At 41.1% G+C, this 16,447-nt stretch overlaps 2 protein-coding genes across 3 annotated transcripts; both read left to right on the top strand.

The window, feature by feature from the left end:
• The first annotated feature begins 677 nt into the window (after positions 1-677).
• On the top strand, positions 678-9,274 carry LOC133484627 (cationic amino acid transporter 2-like). Of its 2 annotated transcripts, XM_061787502.1 has the most exons (13): positions 678-750; positions 1,688-1,749; positions 2,665-3,088; positions 3,454-3,609; positions 3,705-3,870; positions 4,013-4,149; positions 5,785-6,007; positions 6,117-6,253; positions 7,440-7,542; positions 7,627-7,760; positions 7,838-8,004; positions 8,087-8,195; positions 8,600-9,274. In XM_061787502.1, the coding sequence occupies exons 3-13, from the start codon at positions 2,725-2,727 to the stop codon at positions 8,728-8,730; spliced, it is 1,827 nt and encodes a 608-aa protein (XP_061643486.1). In that variant the 5' UTR covers positions 678-750; positions 1,688-1,749; positions 2,665-2,724; the 3' UTR covers positions 8,731-9,274. The 2 variants fall into 2 exon arrangements, with proteins under 2 accessions (XP_061643486.1, XP_061643485.1); XM_061787501.1 differs by lacking the exons at positions 678-750; positions 1,688-1,749 and having other exon boundaries at positions 2,603-3,088.
• Positions 9,275-10,350: 1,076 nt separating this feature from the next.
• On the top strand, positions 10,351-16,404 carry LOC133484676 (platelet-derived growth factor receptor-like protein). Its single transcript, XM_061787621.1, has 7 exons — positions 10,351-10,788; positions 11,281-11,441; positions 11,517-11,659; positions 13,529-13,680; positions 13,796-14,089; positions 15,687-15,826; positions 16,032-16,404. Exons 1-7 carry the CDS (start codon positions 10,707-10,709, stop codon positions 16,236-16,238), a joined length of 1,179 nt encoding a protein of 392 aa, XP_061643605.1. The 5' UTR covers positions 10,351-10,706; the 3' UTR covers positions 16,239-16,404.
• The last annotated feature ends 43 nt before the right edge of the window (positions 16,405-16,447 follow it).

Raw genomic sequence — 16,447 nt, 5'->3', positions numbered from 1 at the left:
TGTGTAGAGTTTGCATGTTCTCCCCGTGTCTCCGTGGGTTTTGTCCGGACACTCCAGTTTCCTCCCACATCCCAAAAACATGCATGCTAGGTTAATTGAAGTCTCTAAATTGCCCCTAGGTGTTAATGTGAGTGAGTATGGTTGTTTGTTTATGTGTGCCCTGTGATTGGCTGGCAACCATTTCAGAGTGTACCCCCCCTCCTGCCAGATGTTAGCTGGGATAGGCTCCAGCACTCCCGCAACCCTTGTGAGGATAAGTGGTTCAGAAAATTGATGGATGGATGTCCCAAAAGTATTCTCTGTCAATTGTCTGTTGTCGTACTAGAGCGGCTCCAACTACCGGAGACAAATTCCTTGTGTATTATTGACAGACTTGGCAAAAAAAGATGACTATAATTCCGATTCTGAAAATCAGTCAGTCTTTAGAACATGAGAGCATTGCGTTGGATTGAATTACATTTCAAATAAGGACCATTAATAAAACAATATAAATTTAGCACAAAAGCATTTTTGAGATTCTCACTGGGATATTTGGGTCACAGCTGTGACTTTGCAATAATGAGCACATTATGATCCCAACAATGGAGCAAGAAAGGCTACTTTGTGAGTAATTCCATGGAGTGGGAGGGTCTCGCTGGCCACTCTTGTATATATTGCAGTAAAAAAAAAAAATCATGTTGCCTTGATCCAAGTCAGCAGCACTGATACTTATGCCTGCCAATGGCAACTCCTCATGAGACAGCAAGCAAGGTACAGTACCAGGATATGCATGTCTGTAGAATGAGAATGTCATCTGCTGAGGAATCAAAACCTGTTTTTGATTTGCGAATGTGAATGTGATCTTGATGTGTCACGGGCAATCTTTATCTTATATAATATAATATAATAGCGGTGACAAAAGTATTTGTCACGTGTGCAGTTGTTGTTGTCAATAAACCTCTTATCTCGACTGTGGAATAGATAGCTCAGTAGATAGCAAGGTCAAAGGTAGACGGAAAGGTCTGCCCTCCACTCGCCTCAAGCCTGCTGAGGTGGATGCCAGGAGGGCTTAAGGGGGGCTGAAATCCCCCTGGTAGTGGATGTAGAGGCGAACGCTACTTCTCATGGGGAAAGTGTGCAGCCTGCATCAACATGACTGCTTTGTCCTCCTGTGTTTTATTAATATATGGACTCTCATGGTCATTACTTGGCATGTGTCATACATTTGAGTGGTGACATCCTCAGTAGAACTATCCAATTTCCTACTGAGCTGATAATCAGTGTCAGTGTTTATTCCACTGTATTTTAGTAATCGTATTGTATTTACGGCGGCACGGTGGCCGACTGGTTAGAGCGTCAGCCTCACAGTTCTGAGGACCCGGGTTCAATCCCGGGCCCTGCCTGTGTGGAGTTTGCATGTTTTCTCCGGGTACTCCGGGTACTCCGGTTTCCTCCCACATCCCAAAAACATTTACACAAAAAAAAGAGTATTTTTAGTGGTGCTTTTGGCAAGGCGTGATTGACAGTTGTGTTTACATGATGAAAGAAAAATGTGTCAAAAACCCAACATACACTTTCTTTTACTTTTGAAATGACACTGCATATTCACCACCCAACAAATATATATATATATATATATATATATATATATATATATAACCACTATCTCTCAGTGTGATCCTCATTTAATGTCTTTATTTGTTTACAGCTGTGATTAAACAAGTTATCCTGACTCCATCTGTGGTTATCTTCTGGCATGATCCGGCTGTGGTGAGAATATATTGTATTGTTAGCACGTAGCGGCACGGTGGCCGACTGGTTAGAGCGTCAGCCTCACAGTTCTGAGGACCCGGGTTCAATCCCCGGCCCCGCCTGTGTGGAGTTTGCATGTTCTCCCCGTGCCTGCGTGGGTTTTCCCCGGGTACTCCGGTTTCCTCCCACATCCCAAAAACATGCATGAATTGGAGACTCTAAATTGCCCGTAGGCATGACTGTGAGTGCGAATGGTTGTTTGTTCCCATGTGCCCTGCGATTGGCTGGCAACCAGTTCAGGGTGTACCCCGCCTCCTGCCCGATGACAGCTGGGATAGGCTCCAGCACGCCCGCGACCCTAGTGAGGAGAAGCGGCTCAGAAAATGGATGGATGGATGGATGTTAGCACGTATAAAAATAATAGGCTCATAAAAAAATTAAGTTGCAAAAGCTTGAGTGAAGGGCCTTTTTATAACACCTCTGTGAGTTGTGGGTTGGTGAGTGAACCATTCTTAGAACATGTGAGTAAAAATAAATGTAGGTTTTAATAAGTCTGTTGTATCTTCTATCATGTATTTAAGGGCAATATAAGAATAAATGAATTGATAATTGTTGCACAAGAAGAACACTGCAGTACATTTCAAGACTTAATGTAAATTTATTTTTCAAAATCATCAAGGAAATCAAATGGCTCTAGTGACTAACATTATAGTGGGGCGTACATTTCAAACAGCAAATGTTGTTTCTTGCCCTATACAGGGCTCCATAAATAGTATTCTATTGAGATGATGGCCTTTTATAAAGAGGGTGAGTCCTACCAGAGGTCTGCCCTGACAATTATTCATTGACACGTTGAATGACCCGCCCTTGCTACTCCTCTTTGCTGTCTTTGACTTGTTCTCTTCACTCCCTCCCTTCTTCCATGACATCCAGCTGCACTTGCACCTGCGTCTTCCTCTTCAAATCCGGCATCTTTACATCCTGAGCCTAAGCATGGCAGGGCTGAAGTCGTTCTTCGTGAGCCTGTCGAGGACGAAACCTCTGGAGCCCGATGGGGAGCAGTCCACCTTTAACCGATGCCTAACCACTCTGGACCTGGTGGCGCTCGGTGTGGGCAGCACCCTTGGAGCCGGCGTCTACGTCCTCACCGGCGAAGTGGCCCGAGAGACGGCTGGACCCAGCATCATCCTCGCCTTCTTCATCGCTGCCCTGGCATCCATATTTGCTGGACTGTGCTATGCAGAGTTTGGCTCCAGAGTACCTAAAACAGGCTCGGCATACCTGTACAGCTATGTGACCGTCGGGGAGCTGCTGGCTTTTATCACCGGATGGAATCTGCTTCTCTCCTATGTCATAGGTAAGTTTCTTTTATCTTTAGCAATTTGATGTGAACACTAATGGTTAATGCCGTGTGGTAGGGGAAATGCTTGATTGATTCATTTCCCTTTTTTTTCCCTATGTAATATATTCAGAGAGCACCGAACTTAAATGATAAACCATCCACATGTTCCATCTTCTGACTTTCCACCTGTTGTAGAAGCAGATTTTCCAAAGATGATGCACATATGTATAATCTTGTCTTACCGCCATGTAGATAAGACCATAAACCTCCAAAGTCTAAAGTTTAGCGGATGCCAGGAAATATCAACGTGTATTTTCTGACTTTATGACTGCAGTTACAGTCATCGGTTTATTGCATTAGCTCACTCACTTTCTGCTCAGGGACGTCCAGTGTTGCGATTGCATGGAGTGGCACGTTTGATGACCTCATCGGGGGTGTCATGTCCAAATACTTGGCAGAGAATGCAGCAATGGACCTTCCATTCTTGGCACCCTACCCAGATGTCTTTGCTGCTTTTCTTATAATGATTCTATCTGGTAATGTCGCTTTACTAACTCAGACTTGGACAGCAATATAAAAAAAGCATCAAACGTCAAATCTAATATCACCTCTTCTTATGTTTCCTCTGAAGGCTTACTCTCCATTGGCGTGAAAGAGTCAACCACAATCAACAAGGTCTTTACTGGGGTCAACATCCTAGTTCTGGTCTTTGTCGCCATCTCAGGCTTCATCAAAGGAGACATCGCTAACTGGCAAATCAGTGAAGATGATTTCCGCAACGCCACAGCACAGCTCAAGTAAAGTCAAAGAGTTACAGCTACAAGTCTGTTTGTGTTTGGGTGCATGTAGCATCCACTTGTTAGCAGATAAGACATTATCATCCTCCAGATTACAGAACATTAAACCCGCCGACGAGATAATGGGCTCTCTTTTGTGCAGTAACCTGAGCACCACCGCCAATCTGACAAGCAACTTTGGAGTCGGTGGCTTTTTTCCCTATGGTTTCAGTGGAACCCTGGCTGGGGCAGCAACATGCTTCTACGCCTTTGTGGGCTTTGACTGTATCGCGACGACAGGTGAGAAGACCGCTTTCTATGCAGATGCAACAACATGCTTCATCCATCAAATGTGGTTTATTAAATCTATATAAATCACTTTATTGCATATTGCATCACTAAAGCAAAACAATTACATACAAGCTGAACATTCTGCCCCCCCCCCCCCCCCTCCCCCCAAAAAAGAACAATTTAATTACATGTCTTTGCCTGGTAACCTCGACTCACCTGCTGTACTTAATAATCTGTAAAATTGTTGAGCAAGATACTCTTGCTGCACTAGCATCAGTTCTAATGTTATTGTTAAATCATTTCCAATGCTTGTAGTGTAGGAAGATTTTGGGAAAAGTCAAACATAATTTATTCCTGGATGCTCGTGGTCCTCCGAATGGATTACATTTTGATTTCTTTTCTACATGGGAAGTCATGTAAATCTTGGTTTTAAGAAACTTTTTTTTTTAATTCTTCACTATTGTACAGGTGTAATAACTGTCGGCCTGATTGACCAATAATGAAAGTGAAGAGGAAGAGACCCGGTTGTGCTTTGGAGTCGAGTGTCTTCACATAAAGATAAATACAGCTTACTTTCTGGTGTACATTTCATTTTTCTCATGTTATTATTTTTATCAACTTTGGACCGGGGAGCCACTCTCCTATGTCACAATAACCTCAGTTTCCAGTTCGATGATGATGATCGCACGTTTGCAAAAATACACTCACAAAACACTTGTTGAGTTCCTCTTTTACTGAGCCGAAGTCAGCTATGTCGAGGTCTCTCAAAACGTCATTATCAACTCTGACTTTTTTAACTTCTTCCTTCTTTAATCATTGGCTTTTTATTTAGTATAACTATGTCTGTTTTCGCGGCTCTTTCTTTCAATTGTTTAAATCAGTTAAAAGATTTTGCTGAGAATTTTACTGGCATCGGTGTGCTACTCTTAACATGTTATTAAGGACATTAGATTAGAATAGAATAGAACAGAATGGAATGGAATAAGCCTTTATTTATCCGACAATTCGAAAATTCTGGTTTTACAGCAGCAGAGTGGACAGAAGCAGCACGCAATAATAAGTATAGTAAAAAATGTATATACTTACTGCACAAGGTACCCTGAGCAGAATGAGAGCAGTATGTGGCAACAGTACTTGAATAATAGATATATGCACGATGTCTCTTAATAAATTGGATTTTATTTCAGTAGTTAAATTCAGTGAAATTCCAATAATAAATAGCTTCACTACACAAATAGGTAAATATTGCATGTTTTAAAATTGTATCATTTTGCTGATATAGCTGACAACGAATGAAAAACAGAATTCACACTCTCAAGAGATGTAAATATTACATAAGAAACCGAATTTGATATAATTGGCCTTCTAAAAAGTATTTTCCTATTTATAATGAATCTGTATAATGTATGAGTAGTTTCACTTTTTTAAATTGATTTTTTAAATGAATTAACATTTGTATATTTGAATCTATTGAGCTGTGCCTGTATTATGTAGTAGATGTAAAACACTTGCGATAAGTAGATTGGCAGCTATACAACAATGAATAATATTTAAACACTACTAGACTATACTATACTATACTATACTATCCTATACTATACTAGCATCTTTAATATTATTGTGACTTTTTTCTGTTCCTATTAGGTGAGGAGGTAAAGAACCCTCAAAAGTCTGTTCCAGTGGGGATTGTGGCCTCTCTACTTATCTGCTTCCTGGCCTACTTTGCTGTTTCTGCCGCGCTCACACTGATGATGCCTTACTACATGCTCAGCAAAAAAAGCCCCCTTCCCGTGGCCTTTCAACACATCGGCTGGGGTGCCGCCAAATATGTTGTGGCTGTGGGGTCATTGTGTGCCCTGTCCACAAGGTATATGCGCAAACTCGAACTTTCATTTTAATGTTTGATTGTCACTGATAACAACAACACCCTGTTAAGGTGTTTATTGTTTAAGACTGTTTTTTATTGGTCTGCGCAGCCTTTTGGGCTCCATGTTCCCCATGCCCAGGGTGATGTTCGCTATGGCAAGAGACGGCCTTCTTTTCCGACCGTTGACCAAAGTCACCTCCAGGGGTAGTCCTGCTGTGGCTACCATATCATCCGGAACTGTGGCAGGTAAAGATTTGTATGAGGGAGTTAGGATTTCAATGCTTGCGTACGATGGTGTTTTATATATTTAAAAAAATTTTAAAAAAATGATGGCGTACCAGCTGCATATTTTGGCTCCATTACTCTCTCTTACTGTCTGATGTGCTTTTCCATTTTCTATTCCAATTGCAACGTGATGAATAACGCAGACAAGAAGAATCCTTCATCCTTTCAGCTCATGAAATGTCGATGTTAACATGGATAGCAAAATAGATACTGTAGATAGATACAGACAGATACAGTTCACATCAGTGGCAGGCTGTGCATTCGGTAATTTAACCTTTAGTGGGAATTTACCCACCTTTTAAATCCACCAATATCATGTCGTAAATATAGAAAGTTTTTATACCACACAAAAAGACAATAAAACAGCATGCAACTGTGCCACATGCATCATCTACAACAGTTCAAAATCAATATTTATCTAACAACATGGAAAAAAATAAAATAACATACTCACCTGAGACTCACCTGATTATTAAATGCATTCATGTGTGCAGGTGTGTTTTGCTAGTCAAACTAGTTGGCTGTAACAAGGGTTTTACTCAATCAGGGCGCAAAATGCTGACGTCATCGAGAGGGATTCATTTGTAATCTGACTCATTAAACGTTCCCATTGATAATGTAGCAAGCACTACTTTTATGAACGGCCCTGGGCAGATTAGATTGAAATAGTAGAAGCACATTGAGTCTAAAATCTGACTGGACAAAAACATCTCACTTTCACTTACGTACAGGAAGCAGTGAAACCAAAGAGAAATTCTACAAAATAAAGAGAATAGACTGTTGGGAATGGAGGAATAAAATTTCATGGAACAAATATTAGGTCAGTGCTTCTGATTTTTCTTCTGCGTTTTTAGGCTAGCAAAGAAATGGCTTTGCTTGGCTCTTCATACTTGATAGACAGGACAGGAACTAAAATTTGGAAATACAAAGAAAATTACTCCAAAAACAACTTTTTATTTTTTAAATTTTGCAATTGAGTTACTACTTTGTGTTAATTCTCAATTACACATGGGAAAAGAAGAACAAAAACAGCGCCACCTACTTAACGGGGGAACTACCACCCCTTGCTCCAATGTAAAGTCACATCCACAATATGAACTGTATATATTTAATGAGTTTTACTGACTGACCTTTCTTTAATTTTCAGCCATCATGGCTCTGCTGTTTGACCTGGACGCCTTAGTGGAGATGATGTCTATCGGGACCCTTTTTGCCTACACACTTGTAGCGATATGTATCCTAATACTGAGGTGATTATATCTTCATTAATACTATGAATGCTTTGAACGACATCCTTTCATGTTGTGTATGTGTATGTATATGTGTCATTCAAGGTATCAGGTGACTCCATCTGATGACGGACAACTACAAATCATGGAATCCAACACCAAATTTGGCTTTATAAAGTCTCCATCGTCTCCAAATTCAGACACGTCAAAAAGAGTCACGAGTCTGATTTTAGTCTCCAGTAAGGACGTGCTCTTTTTTATTCTTATTTCGGTCCTCGGCATTCGTCATTGTGTTTCTTATGTTGTCTGGGTACAGTTGTGTGTGTGGCTGCTCTGTGCATCACCCTGAGCCTGGCTATTGATGCCTTATACCGCGTGGAGGCATGGAGTGTGGCGCTCGTCTGCATCCTTTCCATTATCCTGCTACTTGCCGTTTTTCTCATCTGGAGGCACCCACAGAACTCCCAAAAGGCATCCTTCATGGTGAGTGCATTTTAGAATATAAATATGAGTAACCAAGCGCAAGATCTCAATGTCAACACATGGATATTCATGTGCTCAATAGGTGCCCTTACTCCCTGTACTGCCCATTGTGAGCGCTCTTATAAACATCTACCTCATGTTCCAGTTAGAAGGCGCCACGTGGTTACGGTATGCCATCTGGATGGCAGTAGGTGAGACTACACTTGTGATAAGAAAGACGTACAGTGTAACCTCCAAAGTCGAACCCCCCAAAAGTGATATAATGTGTGTTGTTTTCTAATGTCACTTTGAAAAGGATACCAGTGATGGCAAAGAGGAAAAAGGGTCATGATAACCATAAAACAGCTCAGTGTAATATGATGAGTAGTGCACAGTTATCCATTTTGTGCCCCGTTTGCCCTCATAGGGTCACGGGTGAGCTCTCCATTAACTCATTCATTGAAAAACGTACTTGACAAATATGTATATTCATCAGTGGCAGTAAATGGTTGGATTATGAGTGAATTAACATCACAGAGCTGATCGTGTTTAACTTTGGAGGTTCGAGTTTATTCTTTTGGTCAAGTCAATGAAGCGTAATATTTCATCTTTGCAGGCTTGGTCATCTATTTTGGCTACGGGCTGCATTACAGTGTTCAGAACCAGCGTCACAAAACCAACCTTTCAGCAATCGAAACCATCAGTGAAAAAACAGACAAGGACATGTTAAAAGATTGCCGATTATGAGTGCTCGCGGGATAGTGAGAGATGTATAGAGATGTTACTGTGAGTCACTGTTTTGTAAATGTGAGTTAACTATAAACACCACTGGCGTTCCTTCTTACAGTGTTAAGCATCTGTGGTTCACAATGACTTCATCACACGTCCGTGCAGGTAGAGCTTCCATGCACATTTTATTTAATTTTCTCCACTGTCAGGTTCCACAATATGTTTCTTATTCATCATATTTACCTGTATTGCCGAATTATTGTGAAGTCGTTCCTGCACCCATCTGCTTCATAAACTGTAGAAAATGTAAGCAGTAAAAACAAATCAGCTGCTAATTTATTTGTACTTTTTAATTTTGTTAAGATTATATGACGTTGTAATTCGGATTTATAGATATCATTTTTTACACAATTATTTTTATCACCCGGCGGACGTAAGAGGTTTTTCTGATTTTTGTTTTTGATGTATACGCGTTTTAGTATGTTTCCTGTATCAAAGTGGAAATATGAAGAGTTTAAATTGTGAATGTATACTTTAATTAAAGAGAAACTAACGTCCTCAAGATGTTTACAGTTTTTTTGTCCCGCTTGTGGAGCATTAGGAGTAAAAGTTACTAGGATAAAGAATTTACTCCACCCACACTCAGATTTACTGCATAACAATCAAACCTTTCATTTCAGATTACCGACTGCATGCCATGCTCAAAGCTGTTGCTTAGTTTCAAAAAACGATTTCCATAGTTTCACTTGGGTACCACATGGCGCCAACCAAAATGCAAAACATCCTTGAAACATCGGTAGAAACAATGTCTGGGCAGTGATACTGCCACGTCCCTGCTGCCAATACATTTTCTCAGGATCCAGTTCCATGTGCAGATTGATTTGAATTTGAACCACTTATTTTGAAACAACACCTTTCTTCAATGCAGGCAGCGTGGGTGAATGGTTGTCTGTTTTTAATATACTGTATGTGCCCTCGGATTGATTGGCGACCAGTCCCGGCTGTCTGCCTTTCACCAAAAGTCTGCTGGGAGAGGCTACAGCTCCCCGCAACCCTGAACAGGATAAGGAATTATAGAAAATGGATGGCTATTTTGTAACAGTACGTATCATATTTCAAAATGTTTTGTTTGGTCGTCTGGAAGGCAGCACAGAACCCTCGTGGTTAGCATGTCTGCATCACTGTTCTGAGGTTCGGGTTTTCAATTTCAGCTCCGGCCTTGCCGTATGGACTTTACGTGTTCTCCACTTGTGGTTTTTTGAGCGGGTACTTAAGACTTCCTCCCACATTCAAAATACATGCATGCTAGCGTCATTGAAGAATAACTACTTACAATCAAAACATTTTGGGGGGCTTAAGACATTTTTTCGGGGTGCTTCAGGCCCCCTAAAATAGGCCTAGCGATGCCACACAGCTGAAATCAAAATAAACAACAAGGCTAACTGAGGAACACAAATTACAATGTATAATGCCTGGAGAAAAAGGAAATTCCTTGGGGGGGCTGGGGGGGGGGGGGGATGCATAGCGGTGTCACCGGTGTGTTGCAGTCTGTCACAATGTCGCCAGTACAAAAAAACAACACGACAATGTCAGAAGGCATTACTCTTCCAGCACACCAAATGCTTTGAATAAATCTCATCTGGCTTGTGTTCAGTGTTGTCGTGTCATGCTGCTCACAGACTTCCAGCGCAGCAGCTAAGCAAACAGCCTGTGCGATTTCACATGGAGAGGCCTCTGCTTTTTTTTTTTGCGTCCTCATTGGTCCAGACAAGCTTGAAAGCCTCCATTGAGCCAGTCGGCAGGAATTTGGGGTGCTAATGCCACGCTCAGGAGGCGGAATTTGTGTGATTCTAGACACGAGCTGACCATTCACTTTGCGAGTTCTGCCCACCTCCTCCTGTAACTTCTCTCGTTCCCTCCTTGCTCCTTTTTACTCAATTTGTGTCGAAGTGTGTGAACTAACAACCCGCTGACGGCTTTGGTAATCCAGCATCATGACTTTGACAAACTTGTTTGGGCGGAAGTGGAGGCTGGTGCTGAGTGCTCTCCTTATTTGTATCGTCATCTCCGAGTTAGGTAAGTGAGGCAGTTCCATTACTAAGCAGTTCTGTGAATGTACACTACTGTGTAGAAGCCAGAGGCCGCCATCAGATTTGTTAGCAATGCTACAATGGGAAAATTGAAATACAATGTTACTAGGTAGAATGCAAACCTCCAGCAAGGCCAAACAGTTTACAAAAGTTATACAAATTAGAACAGAGCTCTGTATTTATTTTGGATTGTCCATCTGTTTGTTAGCTAGCAAGCTACTTCCTGGTTCATTGAGCATGATGAACAGAAGTAGGATATTTCATAGAAATCAGTCTTTTATATTTTGCGTAATCCTGCGAACCGAATCGGCCCTACTTCTCATTTACAATATCAAAATGTTCTGGGAGAAGATGATTACCTCATTGCCTGTTCTCTGATGCCACGTATTGTTGTTGTCGGCCACTATTAAAGATAGTCATGGTTATCACTGTAGCACCTGTGTATGGGATGTTTTATGATGTTCTGATTGCTATCTAGCTTACTGTCATAAAGATGCTCGAGAGCAGAGGAGGAGGCCAGGGAGGAAGGCCAAGCCTGGCAAACCTAAACTGGCCAAAGCAGCACAGAAAGGGACCCTGGGTTCAAAAGCTAAACCGAAAGTTAAAGCATCGACGCAGGCTCAGGCCTTGCTTACACAGGTAGAAGCCCTTCTTTAGACGCGACCCATTACTCTTTCAAAGTGAGTGACTCTGGTTTGTATCTGACACCCAAAGGTGATTAACAGAGGTAAGTTCATCAAGGTGGAAGAGAAAATAAGTGTGCACGTTGGAGACGCTCTGGAGTTGAGGTGCAGGGGTAAACCCGTCCAGTGGGGCGTCCCATCGTACCTGGAGGAAGATGATGATGGCAGGCTCAGGTAGGCTTTATGCTTGATAAGTCTTGAAGTGATCTTAAATAGACGAATACACAGAAGAAATAGAACTAAATAGGGTTCATCTGTTCCACGTGACTGACAGTGTGGTGGTTCCCTCACCTGATTAAATGCAGACAGTGTGAATTCAGTTCCCACTCAGTGACTGCGTGAATGTGAGTGTGAAAGGTTGTCTCTCCTGTATATGAGGCCTGTGATTGCCTGGTGACCGGTCCATGGTGAAGTCTGACTTTCACCCACATCAGCTTCAGCTCCCAGTTATGTCAACATAATAAGTAGAAAATGAATGGATAGATAATCTGGTCTAAGTTTAGACTGTTGACATCATCCATCCATCCATTATCTGAGCCGCTTATCCTCACAAGGGTCGCGGGAGAGCTGGAGCCTATCCCAGCTATCATCGGGTAGGAGGCGGGGTACACCCTGAACTGGTTGCCAGCCAATCGCAGGGCACATATAAACAAACAACCATTCGCACTCACATTCACACCTAGGGGCAATTTAGAGTCTTCAATTAACCTACCATGCATGTTTTTGGGATGTGGGAGCTGCTGACATCAGTAAACCTTTATTAACTTTACTAACAATGGTTCATTGTCTCAATTTAAAAGAATTCCCAGATGTCTGTGTCAGAACACGCCAAGAATCAAGAATTATTGCACACATCCTGTCTGATGCAAGTGAACGACTGTATACCCCACACCAAAAACTGCTTGGCCAATGACGAGTCTGACTTTTGTTACCTTGACGACTGAGGGCGGACTGTGTCATTGGGGCAGAGTACAGTCCAGACTGTTGGGGGGGGGGGGGAGCAAGCGCCTATAAAAACAATAAATACATTTATACTCATTGAGGCAGCAATTCATACACAAAACTGTGTTTGGGTCACATGGACACAAATACCCCCACCATTGCATCGACAACTTCACCGTGCAATCAAGTATGCACTGCTTATTTTAAAAAAAACACAGTACAGCTCTGCTTACCTTTTGGCTTTGAAATTATAGAGGCTGTGGAGGATGTGGATGTTTTTGCATAAAAGTGCCTCTTCATGATGGTGTTTTACGCAGTGCAGTCTGGAAGCCGGACTTGAAAGTGGCTCTGGACTTTTGCTAAGCCTAGCTGATCTTTTTATTTGTATTTTTATCCTGTCCTATTCAGTTATCTTTTTATTTTTATTTTTATCCTGTCCTATTCAGTTATCTTTTTATTTTTATTTTTATCCTGTCCTATTCAGTTATTTGATCATCCAATCCAGTGTGTCTGCCTTTTTATGCCGAAACAGTTTTTCTGTGCAACGGGAGTGGTTTATATACTCATTATGTGGTTATTTGTATTTCAATGGACATTTTGGGGAAATTCTCTTGGACAGAATGAGATATGAGAGGGTACAGACAGAGGGGAAAAGTGAGAACAGAGGGGGGGGGGGGGGGAAACAACAGAGAATGATTAAATTATAACAACAATATGTGACAAACATTATACTGTATAAGAGTTGGATTTTATCGATATGTAGACTAGGAAGGCAGTGTCAAAGTTTAAATTTTTTAAGCTTCCTACCTGCCATAAACATTTTTAAAACGAATTAAATCCCTGGTAGTAAAACTCACCCTTTTATGATGAGCGAAATTTGCGGTAATGAATTAGGAGAGGGAGGATTATTGAAGGCAAGTGCCCTCACATTTTTACATTGTCAATAGTCAAACAAGTTAATTGTTGTTAATAGTCAAACAATAACATCCATAAATGGTGAGCTAAGCTTTAACTTTGATGATGACGAGTGTACTGCTTTCCTCCGTCCTAAAAATTTGGAGAGATTGGGTTTCCACAGTATTTTCTCTTTCTCCTCCACAGGATTGTCCAGCATGAGCGTTATGGTGTTCTGACACTAGTCAACACTACAGGTGCAGACACAGGGGAGTACACCTGCTACCCAATGTTCTGTGAGGACACAGATTGCAGAAAGAAATATGACAAAGCTGCCAAAGTCTTTGTTTTCTTCCCTGGTATGGTTAAAAAAAAAAAAAAAAAAAAAAAACATCTCAATAGCATTAAAGCCCTTCAATTCACCACGACAATGATACTGATTCTCTGTTTACTTGTCTTGTCTGTACCAAATAGACCCTCAGGAGCTTTTCGTCCCATCGTCTGACTACTACGAGGTAATCCAGCTGAGAACCAACTGGCCGACTCGCCTGCCCTGCCAGGTGACATCGCCCGCTGCCAATGTGACGCTGCACCGTGAGTTTCCGCCAGTGGAGGTGGCAGTGGACGGGACGGAGATCTCCTTCGATGTGCAGAAAGGTTTCACCATCCATCGACCGCGGCCCCATCATGCCGGCGCCTTGTACTGTGTGGCCAGCCTGGGGGGCCTGAGGCAGAGCTCCACCAAGTACATGCTCATCTATGTCAACTGTGAGTGACATATGACTGACTTAGTGTTATATATTGTTGTTTAAAGGACTAATGAGGAACGAAACAAGTGAGTCATCATAGCTACAAAGGGCTGGGATATCCCTCAATCCATTTTCTACACCACTTAGGGTGGCGGGTGAGCTGGAGCCTATCCCAGCTAACATTCACCAAAAGATTGCAGGACAAAGTTAAAATGTTGACAGATAGAATTTAGTTCAAAGTAAAAAAAAAAATAATAATTAACAGGTCAAGTTTATTTATATAGCCCTTAATCGCAAATTAATTTTACGTACAATTAACATAAAAAAAGGAAGTTTAATGAAAATGTGTCATATAGTTTTATATGAAATTGTAAATATGTTTGAATGTTATAAGATGTCACACCATTTTTTTAATGAAAAAAATATGTAGACATCACACTAATAACCATTGGCCCACCATGCTGGGATATCTTTAGTGGAAGAGCATTACATAGTGGATCTTTTTCTTCAAGGTGCGTCGACCTCCATTTTATTTGGATTTATAAAATGAAATTTTAATTAAAGCTGCAAACAGTGATGAACGTGCCTTCACACTCAACAAAGTGGTGATTAATTTAGCATTTCCTATCTGTCTAGAATAGGTAGTTCAAGTGGGTAGAAATTGTACAAAATTGTTTTTGAAGGACTGCTAAATGGCCAAAATGACTGCAAACTGCTTACTTCAAACCAAAATTGCAGAGCTTCTTTGTCTTTTTTGTGGGTCTACTCAGGATAGACATGTTTATGAAATTTATGTTGCAAAGGGAAATCGGAAACGACAAAGCAATTTCAACATACAACAATTTTCTCATAGGAAAATAATTTTAAAAAACAAATTATCTACCATCATCATAAAATATACAGTACAAGCAATGTTTTAGGTTACACTTTAACATTCTTAACTGAATACAAGTGTAAAAACTAAGCTTCTGCAAATATCATAAAAAATTTGGAGAGATTAAAATTCAGTTGTTTTTTTTTTACCATAAATGAAAATCAAAACAACAGCCAAATTGTACAATTTAGGGGCGTTGGACTTGTGTATTTCAAAGCAAGAATCGTAAAGGATAGCTAACCTACGGTCTGTTTGTATACATACTGTAAGTATGGAAACTAACGTTTAAACCCTTAAGTCATTGAAGGCCATTTCCTGTCAACAAAGATGTATGTATTTAAAGAACTTATTTATAAGATATATACTTTGCACACTTACAGTACTTCTATATTTTTCTGTAGAATGGTGAACTGCTGATTAGGGTTTGTAAGCTTTCCAGTGGTCCTTCAACGTGTCTGGAAAAAAATAACATACTTGTAAAAATGCCACCATATCCTTGTACGATACTACAATTATGTCATTGTACAGAATCACAGCTGACGTTTTTCCTGGGCAATGACTCATTGTGGGTACACCAAAATCCCAACACAGTGAGTCTGTTCTTCACATTTAAAGGGAAGGATAAGATGTTGTTATCCAATGCTGTTGGCTTTTAAAATTGACTTTGTTCCTTTGGAACATGTAGTAGAATTGTGTCTGTGTTTAGCACATTCTAATATGCCATCTTAAACATTTGTTTTAGACCCCAGGGCACCCCCCGCCCCAGTGATCCAGTCCAGTTCGAGCTCTTTGGCAGCTGGTGACAATCTACGTCTCAGCTGCACTGTGATGGGAGAGAGGAATGTGGCAGTGGAGATCACATGGGAGTACCCTGGACAGCAGGTCACTTTGCTACATATCAAAAACATTTTGTGCTTGTTAAAACGGGTACACTCAGTTTATTATTGTAGATAATATAATAATATTGAAACATGGTTGATTGAGACTCACATACTGATAAGTAAGAGTTTGGCACCTATCCAATCTACGGCTTCTAACTTTCTTTCCATGTGGTTTGTATGTATCATTTTACCGGTTTTGGGAGCAGATAGGGAGGCCTCTGTACACGCTCGAGAGCATCAATCCTGTCGGCGGGGGCTCAGATGGACAGCAGACTCAGTCCATTCTCCTGGTGGACGAGGTGAGGGACGTGGACCAAGGAGCATACACTTGCACTGCTGAGAACCTGCAAGGATCCAAATCCGTGTCCACCACAGTCAAAGTGCTTCCCAAAGCTAAACCTCCCAAACCGTGAAGAACTTCTTGACTGACAGAGGGCAGCATGTTTCACTTTTGTATCCAACCAGTCCTGGGAGGACATAATCCCAGCAGAAAAATAGTGGGGATGCATGTAGTTGTTCCATTGAAATGTATATGAAATATTGTGTATCGCGAGTTTAGATATTAAACTGCTTTTCAGACATGGCTACTCTTTCAACTTCTTTGTACTTTTTCATGATTCTT

This window comes from Phyllopteryx taeniolatus, chromosome 10 (assembly GCF_024500385.1).
Source record: "Phyllopteryx taeniolatus isolate TA_2022b chromosome 10, UOR_Ptae_1.2, whole genome shotgun sequence".
NCBI classification, from domain to species: Eukaryota; Metazoa; Chordata; class Actinopteri; order Syngnathiformes; family Syngnathidae; genus Phyllopteryx; species Phyllopteryx taeniolatus.
This window is presented reverse-complemented; position numbering and strand designations above follow the sequence as displayed.